The sequence below is a fragment of the Pagrus pagrus genome, assembly GCF_965226575.1.
Source record: "Pagrus pagrus genome assembly, chromosome: 12".
Classification (NCBI taxonomy): domain Eukaryota; kingdom Metazoa; phylum Chordata; class Actinopteri; order Spariformes; family Sparidae; genus Pagrus; species Pagrus pagrus.
Window position 1 is genome coordinate 20,693,678 of NC_140196.1, and position 14,240 is coordinate 20,707,917.

A 14,240-nucleotide genomic window follows, 5' to 3' on the forward strand; every position below is an offset into this window, starting at 1 on the left:
GCAGCACTTAGCGACTATGTTCAAGAATATTTGACAGGTAGCCAATAATCTTACATATCGCACCTTTAACTGAGGGGAAAAAATGGAGGAAACGTCAGAAATAAGGTTGTCAAAAGTAAAAAAACAAAACAAACACAATATTTGCATTAGATAGTTTTGAAAGTACCAAAGCTATATAAAAACAAAAACAACTGAAGGTTAGCCTACAACAACACGTCCTCCCTACGTCACATTATTACAGATGTGTTGGTCTGAAAAGGCAGGATGGACAAACTAAATAAATGTTGGTGTTCAGAACAGACAACGTGGCCGCAATGAATGCATGAACTATCAGGATGACAGCGTTATAGATTAGTTAGATGGTTATAAAACCAGAACTTCACTCTGGTTGGAAGGCGTGATGATGTTTGGTAAGAAAAGTGTGTGTGCAGTTTGAAGGAGTCGTGATTGTGCAGTTGGTAACTTGTGGTTTATTTTTAGAAAATGTGAGTAAGCAGCTGAGAAAACACTTTAATGCCCACTGAAATATGTGTCCAAATACTTTTGGTCATCAGCAGAAAACTGCGTTCATTAGAATGAAACGTGTGTACGTGTGTGTGGTTGTCTCGTTCACACTCAGATGTTGTCTTCTAATTTTAGATTTGCTCTAATTGACAGGCTGCTGCTCCATCCTCGTCACTGGGAGCACTTCATCATCCTCATCATCACCCTCATCAACATCCTCATCATTAGCATCATCCTCATCATCATCATCCTCATCTTCATCACCACCACCACCCTCGCTTTTCTTCCTACGGGCGCTACTTTCAGCACCGGACAGCTCCCGCCTTCCCCACGCTCCGCCCACCTCCGGCAGACTGGCAGTGGGAAACAACCACACACACCGGTGGGCAACACTTCAGGTGGCCTATTAGGCTTTCATTGGGAGGGACGGGACTTCAAGAACAATTCTCCCCGTCCCTCGTCATCCCACTCCTCTCACATGGATCTCTCCGAGGAGGAGTGAGGAGGGAGCGTGAGCGCTCGGTCCTAACGTCGCTGCATGTGAATGGATTGCGGAGCGGTGAGGAGTCGGTGTTGTGTTTTTTACGAGTTGGGAGGCCGGAGGGGGTCTGTGTGCGCAGCTGTTTGGGTCTGACACAGGTGCTGTCAAGAAAAGACGGAGTAGAAGAGGAGGGAAAGTGCGTTTTTATCTCCGGCGAGGAAGAAAAGATGCAAAGAAGTGAGGAGCCTTCATCGTCTCCAGCTCGACCATGAGTGTGAGATTGAGGACGTCCTCTGGTTCTGTAAAGTGTCTGTAGTCCCGCGGAGCAGCAGGAGAAGGAGGGTGGCTTTGGTTATGTTCGCCACACTTTGCCAAGTGTCCCCGGTTTCTTCTCTGCGCCTGTGAAGAGGAGCGACATGGCTCTGCTGGTCGTCCCGCTGCTTCTGCACACGGGGCTGGTTCTGGGCTCGAACTATGGCTATGTGGAGTGGTCGGACAGTGACCGTGAGGAGAAGAGCCCGCCGGTCCTCAGCACCCAGAACATCAACAGGGAGCCGCCCCACCACCCGACCTACTACTCGGTACCAACCACCGAGCGCGCCGTGGTGGCGCACAAAATCGAGGAGGACCTGCCGAGGGTGGTGACCGCTTTCCTGCACACCGGGGACTCCTCCGCGCTGAGGCAGGTCAACTGCTCCCGGAGGTACGAGCTGAGCAGCCTGCGGGGCGGCCTGCACGTCGCCTCCCACTACTCCCTGCACAGCATCCTGGACACTGTAGCGCACGCCACAAACTTCCTGAACATGATCCTGCAGGCCAACAGGTCCAGGGAGCACACCCTGCACAGGGACATCCACTGGTACCACGCGCTGGTCCAGAGCATCCTCGAGGGGGACCCCAAAATCCACAGGGCGGTGGTGACCTTCCACGCAGACGCGCTGACGCCGGGCCCCCAGGTTTTCCTCCAGGCGACCAGAAGCGAGAACGAGGTGGTGCTGCAGGACCTGTCCAGCTCCGCGCACCGCCACCTGAAGAGCAGGAGCCCGGAGTCCGACTGGTTTAATGAGTTCAGGGACGGCAGGAGACCACATGTGCACAGAAGAGTGATGGAGGCGCCCGGTACCAAGAGTGGAAGTTACCTGCTGGACAAGAACCAGATCAAGTGGTCGGCGCCGTACCTGGAGTGTGAGCACGGCGCGTTCGTGCCCCACTGGCTGCTCACCCTGTCTGCCGGCTTCTATGGACTGAAGAGCAACTCTGCACCAGAGTTCAGGTGAGAGGAAGTGTGTGGAAAAGTTTGTGATTGTTCAGGTTTGCGGGAGCACTTTTTGTCCTCTAATTTCATATTAAAGGAAAAGTTCACCCAAAAATGATGAAGGAAGTCAAATGTTGTAGTCCAGAAAACATTTCTGGAGCTTGCAGCATTCTCCTTAACATCTGAAGTTAATGGGAACTTAATTTAAAATGCAAAGAATTTGCTTAATGCTGGACGAGCTGTATGGAGACATTTTCTGTTTTTTTCTGTTGTTCTTCTTACGATTTAAAACAAGTCTCCATCTACTTCAGTTGTTTAGGAGAACGCTGTTTTGCTGTGAAGCTCTCTGGACTATGAAACTTCACCTGACTTTCCATCAGCATGAAGATGACTACATAATGACTGAATTTTCATTTTTGGGTGAACTTTTCCTTTAATGTTTTCCTCACATTTGAGGCTACAAACATACAGTATATACGAAGTACTCTATCAAACAATCAACTCCAGCTATAAAAGTCACGTCACAGCCAACCAGAACCGAGTGCCCCACATTTGATTGACAGTTATGTGAGACTTGTATGTAAATATGGATCTTGATCAAGTGCAGCCGTGATGCAGGAAACAGATGGTGTAAAAGAGGCTTCACAGACACAGGTAGACTTCTCTCATTTAATATGCTCGCCTGTCAAAGCACAGCTGTGCATCTCCACTGCTGCATCCCGCCATCTAATGAACACTGCAGGCTTTACACTGGATTTGTTGGTTGAAGGGATCTATACTGGCTGCTGTATATGTGTGTGTGTGTGTGTGTGTGTGTGTGTGTGTGTGTGTGTGTGTCTGTATGCACACAGCAGCTAAATCACCCAAGGATCTCATATTTCAAGGCTGCAGTCCAAGAGTGTCTCGAAAAAAGATCAATTAAATCATGAATAAACAATGAAAGATCACAAACTGCACTCTGAATTTCAGGTGCACTAAACCTTCACATCCGTCTCAGTAGAGATTAATCTCTCTCTCACACACACACACACACACACACACACACACACACACACACACACACACACACATAAACATGTCTACTTTGATCCCATCACACAGCTCAGGTAGTGCATGTTCAGGAAAAACCTGCAAAGAAAAGAAGGAAGGTTCGTCCTTGGTGCCAAACGCTTTCTCAATTTCTGGAGCCAGAATTCTACCACAAACTCACGCCCACGTCTTCTTACACCTCCAGGAAAAAATGTTGACTAAAATCTACCTTAACTGCAACTAGAGAGTAAACAGGAAGAGAAGGATGTGGGTGACATTTTGTTTGGATGACACATGAATGTTGCTCAGCGGTTCGTAGGCAGCAGCAGTGTGTGGTGATTTAGGCCGCAGGTTGGCACGCGTCCACCCTGTTGACGTGTCCCTGAGCAAATTGCTGCATCACTACCTGCTCCAGGGACAGTCACTCTTGGGTTGTGGAGCTTGTGATGTGGCCAGGAGGAGCTGCTCTGGACACTTTTTGGGAGAAGTACTGCGGTGTCTGTTGTTGCTGCGCAGCATCCAGGTGACTGCGGGGTAACCGCAGCATCACCACTGTCTTCAACACAATACAAAGAGTTAATAAGACAGACACTTCGCATTTAAATTACAATTCGGTTTGATTTGCAGTAACAGCTCACACATTTCTGGCTTTGATGCTCCGTTCGTCTCCAAGAAAAAGACGTGTTGCCTGTCTAAAACGCGACCATCAACATGCAGTGATGAGGATGTTTAACTAGTGGAGAGAAATGGGAGAGAGCTGCTCGTGACGGTTGCCTCAAGCATCTGTTAATGTTGAGTTTCATCAAATGAATTCAGTAATGGACTTCACAATCAATCAAATGACTATTCAAGCTCTGCCAAGATGCTTTTTGAGTGACTGTTAAAACGACCGTGGCATTTTACAAGTGACAGTGATTTGTGAATAGAAGAAGAAACAGTGGTTTAAAAAAGGAGAAAACTCTGTCTTTGCATTATAAAACAACATATTTTCTTGGCAGAGGTTTTGATGGTACTCAAGTCATTTTTCATTCTTAGACCATAAAAACCGCCAAGACTTAAAGGTTTTCTGATTTCCAGTCCTAAACAAGGATGTGTAACGTAATGTAGTTTGACACTTACTGGCTTTTTCCAGGGTTTTTATCAGCGTCAGCTATGGATCCGTTGAAATGTGAGAAGAGTTGTGATTTATCCAAAGCACAGCCATGTTGGCTTAAAGGTGCAATATGTAAGAGTTAGCCACCTGTTAAAGGTCACTCCAGACAAATCTAGGACAGCATATCACCAGAGTAACAGATAAGAAGAATATAAAGAGGATACAGGTAGCAGCAGGTAGCGGTTTCTCTGGTGATATGCTGTCACCTTTTGTTTTGGAGTTTGAATTCACCAGGTGACCAGTTCTTACATATTGCATCTTTGAACGTACACTTGAAAAGTCAATTACTAATGAAATTACTAGTTTTGACAAAACTGCTACTCAAGGTCCACTTACTAGCTCTTTTTGCGGAGCAGTCTTGCCTAATCTAAAGCCAAATGTGGAAAATCCTAAAAAAGGCTGTGGATGAAAGCTTAACAACTACAGAGCGAATCGAACTCATTCATATTGTAAATATTAAAATTCTGAATTTGAATTTATTCCCCAAAAACTACATAGTGCCCCTTTAAGGTGGAATTATTTTGTCTTGTTACTCTCCCCACTATCAAGAACTGACTGGCTGATCATCAGGCTTAAATTAATGTAGTTTGGCATTTGTCAGCAGACAACAGTTATGATGTCAGCAGAGGGAGCCAAGTTAGCAGGAAACATAATGTTTAAGACCAGAGTGTGTCGCGGACAAACACACACTCTAATTCAGTGTAACGATTTGCGTGGATTCTTCCACTCATCGCAGGCCTCTAATGACATTTATTAAAATAGGAAGTTGGTTGGCTCTGGACAGAAAGGCATAAGCTAGTGTAGATGATTTTCTACTTTCTACCTCGGAGCAACTTCTTTTTCCTTTCTCACTGTCCTTCCAGGTCAAATGTAAAACTCTGTGGACATGAAAGCCATGGCTATGGCTGCTAGAGAGAAGAGGGAGGATAAATCACAACATCCACATTGGGCCTATTATTTCAAACCCACGTAGTCCAAAAACATGTCCCATTGGACCAAAAGTCCATTTGGCTCAGCCACTGCTGGCCCTCAACATGGTGCTGAAGGTTTTGCCCTTATTAAGCTATTTTTCTGGCCTTTCACCAAATGACATACCCTACCCCCCTTAACCAACCATAACCTGACACTAAAATATTAGGGGCAAAAAACTCCAGGTAGAGTGTGTATTTTTAGAACAATGGGCATTTGGAGCTTCTCAGATCGCTCCATCACATGTTTCTGCTATGTCTACTGCTTTCAGTCTCTACCAAGTCTCACACACACACACACACACACACACACACACACACACACACACCCTCTGTCGCTCAAAGGTATCAGCACCTTTGCCTCCTCTCTTTCTGTCTGGTTGTGTTCTGCAGGAGAGAAGTGGCCGAAGCCTCGCTCTCATTCCCTGCTTGTTTGTTCCACTTCCCAGCAGGCAGATGGAGGTAACGGGTGTCAGGCTCATCCACAGAGCCACAGAGGAGAGGGAGAAAGACGACAGAGGGAGAATGCATGTGAATGTTCAGCTTGTACAATGATAAATGATAATGATAAATCAGAGAAGACTAAGCATGCTTTACGCGTGGGAACGAGAGACGAGCTTGGCTTGACTCTACTGCAACAGCTCAAGTGAACTTGGTTCCACTGGTTTCACATTTTTCCTCCAGTGCTGTGCTGCAGTCACATCCCTGAACAGTATTTCACCTTATTCACTTCACACTGTGCATCTGTGATGGTTCACTACTGCATAGCTCAGCAGTCTCCATGTATTGAACTGAGAACTGCACCAATGTCCTGCAGAGATGTTTGGGTCTACAAGAGAGCAGAGAGAAAACATGAGACTTGTTCTCACCTTTGGAGGAGAAACACCACGTCTGCATTGTTGCTGAGCAGCACCCAAAGGCAGAGAGCTCACTCCATGTGCAATAACTGTTTTTAAAACTTTATATCGAAACACAAACAAGACAAGCTGCTGCCAGGACTGTCTGCAGATGCCACAGGCATAAGAAACTAAACAAGCTGGGCTAAATCAATGCCCAGGGTATGTATGTGTGGTGATTTTCTATATATTTCCCATTGTCAACCAATCCCCTGAAAACACAATGAATTCATTTTTCAAAGAGGTATTTTCTGTTTCACCAAAGCTTCATCCATCTTATTCGGCTGTCGACAGAGCTCCATTGTTCCACGCTGTTACTCTCGCTGACATGGTCTGTCATCACATGGGCACTATAGTTTATTTGGAGTCAATCGCAAATACCCTACATTGTCGCTCACTTAAGCCTCACCAAATCTGTATTAAAGGACAAGTTCAAAACAAGCAAATTCAGTCATCTATTTACCAACATGCTGATGGAAAGTTGGTGAAAGTTTTCGTGGTCCACAAATCATTTCTGGAGCTTTACAGCAAATGGCCTCTTCCTAAACAACTGAAGTAGATGGGGACTTATTTTTAAAACCTTCTCCCCCCCCAAAAAATGTTGACAGGAAGCTCGTCCAGCATAATCCAAGACTCTGGGAGTCCTGAGATCCGAAATGTATTGATCCCTCATTGTGCGGACAAGCTCATGGACGAGCTTTAAACGCGGTGCTCACTTTTAGCTTTTAGCTTTGCAGTAGAATGAAGATTTCATCTTAAAAAATGGTGTAAATAACGTTTCCTTTTCAAATTAATTACTGATCTCGGGGCTTCTGGAGACTTGGATTACGCCGGATTAGCTGCATGGAGCCATTTTATTATTTATTCTGTCATTTTTTAAAGTCCCCATCTGCTTCAGTTGTTTAGGAGAATGCTTCAACGCTGTTTTGCTGTGAAACTACAAAAATGTTGCTGTGAAGCTACGTAACTTAACCTGCCTTTCCATCAGCTTGAGGATGAGTAGATAATGACTGAATCTTTATTTTTGGGTACATTTATCCTTTAATCTTCACTGAGAATAATCCCCAAGAAATGCACTATTTACTTGACATTTTTCTAAAACTGATGCTGGACTCCGCTGCGAGTTCTGTAGCTAAAACTAATACAGTCTTATGCAACAGTCCTGCAATAATTTCTCTGATCATTTTGAAAAATCTTTTCAAAAAAGGAAGTGTTTCTATTATTTTGTCCACCCCATTTACATCAATGTAAATCAAGGCTAGCTGTCTGGGGAGGGAACTCAGTAAGTAAGTAATGTCATGCGCCACCTCCTCTGTTCAAAGACGGTCGTTCCAGTTTGAGATAGGTGCCATTCGCTTATGGAGAGGTTGTTTTGTCTCCCCAATGTAGAAATCTGTGCAGTCATGGCTGCACTGAACAGCATAAACTACATTACTGACATCTGAAGGAGAAAAATAATTCCTTTGAGGACAACAATGTAAACATATTGGCAAGAGAAGGCAGATGGTTTGAAAGAGGAATAAAAGAATCCATCTGTGTCAGACCGGAACAACCGTCTTTGAACAGAGGAGGTGGCCTACGACATTACTTATCACCCACCTACAATGCAGTACTGAGCTCCCTCCCTACACAGCTTAACAACCATTCACACCTGGGCTCACCTAGCAAGAGTTCACATATGTCACGACTCTGTGAGGACACTCCCACACAGAGTTTAAAAGCCTGCAGCTCCCCTCCAGTTAGTTAGAGCTGAAGAAGCCTCTTGGATGAGAGATGAAACATCTTCAAGGAACTGAAACACATCCAGCTGCCTACGGTACAGCACCTAGAATTACCATGACCTGGATGACTGAGAACCTTCATTGAAGCATTTTAAGGCTTTGAACTGCACTGTGACTTTTATTCTTTAGTCGTGTCTCTTTTAAACCTATTACTTGTTTTAACGTTTTGTTTCTTGATGTCTTCCTACGTCTTTTAATGTGATTTTATGCCCCTGTAAAGCACTTTGAGTTGCCTTGTGTCTGAATTGTGCTATACAAATAAACCTGCCTTGCCTTGCTTTCACCAACATCTCTCCGAGTTATGCAGTACAGTCCAGCACATGGAGCACAAAGTGGCGTTCATATGGGGTCGCGTTTCTGGGCACCTGGCGAGGCAGAGCCCAATAATCTCTCCTTCAGCTCTGTTTTGGTCTCCACCTCCCCCTGAGTAAAATATGTGTCTCTTTAGCTGCTCTGATGCTCCACTGTGCTCCAAATTGAGCTCTTTTCACTGACAGCATGGTATGCCAGAGAGGTTTCAGCCAGCTGGCACAATGATTAGCACACACTCGGGACAGCTCCAGAGTCAGCTCCTCGGGCAGCGGTCGTGACACCGACACCACTAACTGCATCCAAATGTTGTCCAGATCGGACTTGAGAAATGATCCTCTGTTAAATTAGCACTGTTAGTACTTAACCCGTTTAATCCCAAATTTTTCCCTGCAAAATAAGTGCATGCATTTCACTCCTTAGACCTCCCTAACATATAATATGTATGAATTTTTTCATTTCATGTTGGTTATGTTAGTGAAAATGTAGGTTTTATACTCGGCAACAATTGTTGCCGGTGGGAAACCGCATAGTCTAAATTTACACAAATTCTTCAATTTGACTTATTTACACATGTAGAGAATAAAAATAACATGAACATGAGTAACATATTATAACTAGGCATGGTTACAAATGTGTTTAGAACTTTATTAGATACTTTTAGATATCATTTCAATGCATACTGAAGGGAACTACCAAGGACATAAAAAACAATTACTGTATTTCATAGTCTCATAAAAACGGTTAAATAACCGTAGAGCTAAGTGTGTTTGAACTTACAAAATAAGAACTGATATTAGTTTGTAAAAAATGAAATCAATTATCTCGTCAAAGCGGTTCCTTCTTATTGCATTTGAGATGGCTTCATTGTAGACATCAGGGTCATATGGCCAATACATGTGCCTCCGTGGTACTGAACTGTAGCCATATGCGAGCAGAACCCCATAAAAACCAGCAACTCATCCATGCTCAGATCAAGTGCCTTCCCTTTGGTTTGAGTAGAGGTTTGACATCTCAACAGTGAGCTCCCTCAGAGTAGGAGGATATATCAAAAGGAACAAATCAACAGGGTCAGATTTAGTTTGTTTTATGCAATCTGCTGTAGTTGAACCATAGGTCACAAAATCTGGTATACCGGATGTGGCTGGGCGTTGTGATCTTTTTTTCTGGGTTCTTTTTTGATTGGGGATCTCATTTTCCTCAGGGCATCATCTTTTTCTGGTTAGTGTTCTGGGTTTCTGGCTGGACACTGTGGGAGATTCACCAAGGTTACACCCTGCCTTTCCGAAACCCTGCTGTTCCGAAAATAGACTTCCATTCTTCGTAATGGTGTGGTTTCCCATTTTTTCTAAAGAGCCCGCTATTCCGAAAAGGCTATTGGAGTACCCCTGACTCTAACCCTAACCCTATTGGGAAGTAATTGGAACTTGAAAGTCGGATTCGGAACAGTGTTATTTCAGAGTGGAGGGGTTTCGGACTGGAAGTCCCCATTCACCAACAAGCTGCAATGGGTTTTCTTCAACACCAAATGCTGCCGGAGTGAGAGATGAGGGAGTGGGGGAGTTGTGGGGGCAGGGAGGGTTCTGGGGGTAGTTCTGGATTTATCAGGTTAAAAGCTTTCTCATCCTCCAGATGCTTCACCATTCAGCAGTCTAGCAGGCCTGTTTCGCCTTGGTACTCTCTATCTGAGCAGTCACTATCACAGTCACTTTCAATTGCATCTTTTTCAACTGTAGGAATGACTGTTATGTAGCACAACTCACTTTGGGGTTCTTTTAAGTCTAGAAGATCCAAAACCTCCGATAGTTTTAAGGTGTGTATAGAAAAACATAGGAAAAATAGAATAAACAGCTAAAACTTTTGACACCTAGCATAACGTGATGACTATGTGTTATGCTAGCGGCAACAAATGTTGCCGTGGTTACATTTACTCATTTTATGATCAAAAGATTTATGCAGGCATATAATTCTCATTATATATCAGTAGTAGACCCTTTAAATAATATATGTGCAAAATATTTCACTTATATCTGTTAATTAAGGTATTTTAATTACTTCCTGTTGTACAAGTTTGAGGCAGACATTTCCCGCCAGCGGTGCAAACAGGAAGTGAAGAGGCCTGGTCATGTGACCATTCACACTAGTTACATGACATTGGTACAAATTAGAGGAGACAACATATTCTTTCATTTAAAAACTTGCATTAGCTGCCAAAAGCAAAACAGCACTTTTTAGAGCTTCCAGAAGTAAAAAAAAAAGAGTGGCAACAATTGTTGCCGGTGGGATTAAACGGGTTAAGCATAGAGGATGAGAGTTAAGAATGAAGAGAATGAGGGCAAGTGAAGGCTTTATTATATAGAAGTAAGGAGAAAGCACGAGACAGCTTGATATTATGTGTCCTTTTCTGAACAAAACAATATAACCTTCAACTTTAAAGTGCATCTCCAGCAGGAAATAGTATAACCTCGTTGTGCAGGTATTTGTTAAAACTTCAACCGTGCTTCTGTTACTTTCTTCTTCACCTCTCTCTTTATCTTTCGCTCCCGTCACTCTTAATTTCTTTCCCGCTTTCAATCTATTTCATTCATTCCTCTCAATTACCACCCACATTTCCCTGCTTCTCTCACCCTTGACCTTACTTCCCCTGAGCATCGCTCTTCCTGCTCTTTTTAATTTTCATCACTTTCACTCTGGCCTTCTCTACCTCCGCTTCCTCCAACCAATTTGGTTAACCTCATACAATTTTATCACCTTTTCCCCCCTTCTCTTTCCTTATCTGACTGAATCTCGCCTTCCCTTCTATTTCACTCCCATGAAATGTATTTACTTCTTTTCTTTGTTATCATTTATTCCAATCTACTGAATCGGCATTTTCAATTTTCACTTTCTTTAATTTCCCCTCTCACTTCATTTTACTTCCTTATAATTTCCATTCATTTATCTCTTCGCCGCTCTATCTTTGCACCATCTCCTCCCTCACACATAATTCCACTTTCCTCCTTCCTCCCTACCCCTCTTCTCCTTCTTCTCCTTATTTATGTCCTTCCTCCTCTCTCTCCGACAGGGGTGTGGTTCGTGTGGATGTGAACCTGCAGGACGTGGACATTGACCAGTGCTCCACCAGTGGCTGGTTCGCTGGGACTCACCGCTGTAATCTCACCAGCATGGAAGTGAGTCTCCTCTGCTCTGATCATGATCAAAATGCTCTCGTTTCACTTCACTTGTCTATTTTGTCATTCTGGATTGCTGTTTATTGTCATTTGTTTCAGCTGTAAACTCTTAAGTCTGCTCATTACTTCCTTTAAAACTTGACACTGTGATTAAGGGAAATCGGAGCATCAAGCTAAAAACTGAGAAAAAAAACAAAAACTTTGACAAAATAGTGTAATATATGAGTTAGAGCCATTTGATAGGAGACTTTCTTGTTGGATATTATTCTTGCTTACCATTTCCTCTTATAGCCATGTTCCCTATCAAAGTGTCCTTGACTTCACTGTAAGGCTCTCTGGTTGAGAGCATCAGCTAATTGACCAAAACTGAAAGAGTAAAGCTCTGAAGTCGGTTCACTCAGCCACATTGTATGAAACATAATATCTATGGAACGTTCAACAGTCTACAGCCTTGATAGCAGCTCTGTGAGGCTGTACGTGGGCACAGCAGTGCTCGGAGCTAAATGCTGTATGTGGCCTATAAGACATCATTTAACAAACATCAAGTCATTGAACAATACTATTTGAGGTTGAATGACTTATTTGAGTTTGTCAAGCACTTCATTTACATGAGAAAGAAATTGGGAGAAATTATGTAAATGTACCTGCTGCTGCGCCTAAATGAAAAGGCGAAGCAAACCAGTGCAACCAGTGTAAAAAGTCAGTCTGGAGCCATCACCGTTAAGCAATCACTGAAGTAACTAAAATTCACCCTTACCCACAAATTCCACTGGTTACATGTGCTCCACTACGGTTTTGCTCGGTGCTCCGTCAACACCCACCGGTTCCATTTTGAGTGCAGCACGGTGCAGCACTGCCAGACAGCTGGAGTGGCGAGACCGAGGAGTTCCTGCGGTATTTACAGAATCACATGCAGTCGCAATGATATTTGTATGTGTTATAAACACAACAACAAACAGACAAAAGCTTAGTGTTCCCAAAACAAGGATTAGAAGAAGGGTGGATTTGCTTGGATTTGTCTCTTTTTTGAGATTTTTGTGCTGGTGTCAACACGGAGCATTATATTCTGAGGATTAACCGGACGTTATGATGTTGTTTCAGTCTGTGTGATGAATTTGTCTGAATTGATGCGCCGTGCTCCAGCATCCGGCAAAAATAGAAGCCTTGCGTATCTGCTATGGAAGGGTCTGGACTACCGGAGCTGCAATGAAGTAGATACACAATGCAGTGGAGCCAGTGGAAGTACACACATAGATTAGAGTGAAACCTATCAGCTCCGCTGCCGTGGTGGACCAGAGATGGACCGAACACGGATCTGGTGGAATTTAGGGGTTAGAGGATGTGAATGTCCGTCCGAACCACATTTCATGACAACATTTCGTTATTGTCAACCTCCGTCAGTCTGGTCCATTACTGTCTGTACCTTTTGTGCCAATCCACCCAGTAATTTCATGGCAAGCCGTTCAATAGTTAAAGATATTTCAGTCTGGACCAAAGTGATGGACTGACAGACTAACATTGTCATGCATAGAGCCACGACTCTGGCATAGCTCATCAAAAGTCACTCGAGAATTGTTCTCATCATTGCGTGATAAATTGTCTGAGAAGACAAAACCCCAGACAGTAGTCCAGAGTCTGTAGACGTCATTGAGTTTGCTGCAGGCTCCTTGTCTGTGATGGTGAGGGGTGACGATGGTGACACGTCTGTAAGCGTCTTCTCCATGGTACAGTGTTTTTACCTGTGTGACCGCTGTGATGGAACTGGCAGCAGCCATACATCATGTTTGTATCTGTTACTGTGCCGATGCGTATATGTGTGTGTGTGTGTGTGTGTGTGTGTGTGTGTGTGTGTCTTTGTCAGTGTGTGGTCCCGCCTGTGCGTTCCCTGCCTTGCTCATGTCAGTGCCAATGCGTTAGTTTTATGTGATGTATTGCAGGAAGCCTCCCTGACTCCAGCACGGGAGAGGAGCTGCTCAGGCTTGCGTGGCATGTCGCTGGCCATATGATGTATTATAAATGCAGTGTAATGGATTGCAGCAAGATGTGGTGAATAATTGACCAATGCTCTTTGTCTGTGTTCCTCCCCCTTCTCAGTCTGTCATGGGGGGGAAACTACAGAGGAGACACGGGGGGTCTCCCTGTTCGTCTTGATCTGTTGCGCTGTTTCCTCCGCATTGTTCCAGCTTTATAAGAGGCTCTCTTGTGACTGCTCGCTGGTAAACTCTGAATGGTGCTGATTAGAGTACTGTAGCTCTTCTGCTTAGATCTGTATGAGCTCTGTGTGCAGATGGTGTGCGTGGTGGCTTTTTATTATCATCACAGTAGTGGGCACAGTCAGCCATTTAGTTACCAAGGCCATTCCAGCCTCTCTATATAAGATCACTTTCATGGAAATACTTTGAATTATCCGAGGTGTCTCCTGTGTGTGTGTTTGTTAATATTGGGTTCATTTATGTGAATGCGCAAAGACTTTTCCCTCTGCTCTTAATATATTAAAATGAACCCTGAACATGAAACATGATGAGAGGACGTCTTCAGCAGATCATTACCGAGCTCATCCCGCATCGCTCTCCTCTTTTGATGAATTTCCACAAACACCATATTTGGTCAAGCGGCAGTGAGTGATTCAGTGCCATCTTGAATCATCAGTGTTGTTTGTCTCTTGCTGTTTCAGATGTAGGGATGTTGGAAGCA

The 14,240-nt window shown here is 44.0% G+C and overlaps 1 protein-coding gene across 1 annotated transcript in view; it reads left to right on the forward strand.

The window, feature by feature from the left end:
* Positions 1-830: 830 nt before the first annotated feature.
* The window catches only part of gpr158b (G protein-coupled receptor 158b), a 73,984-nt gene continuing 60,574 nt past the window's right edge, over positions 831-14,240 (forward strand). Inside the window, exons 1-2 of the mRNA XM_084368655.1 lie at positions 831-2,258; positions 11,441-11,546. Coding sequence (XP_084224781.1) covers positions 1,402-2,258; positions 11,441-11,546 — 963 coding nt within the window. The 5' untranslated portion in view covers positions 831-1,401. The remainder of the gene's footprint in view (positions 2,259-11,440; positions 11,547-14,240) is intronic.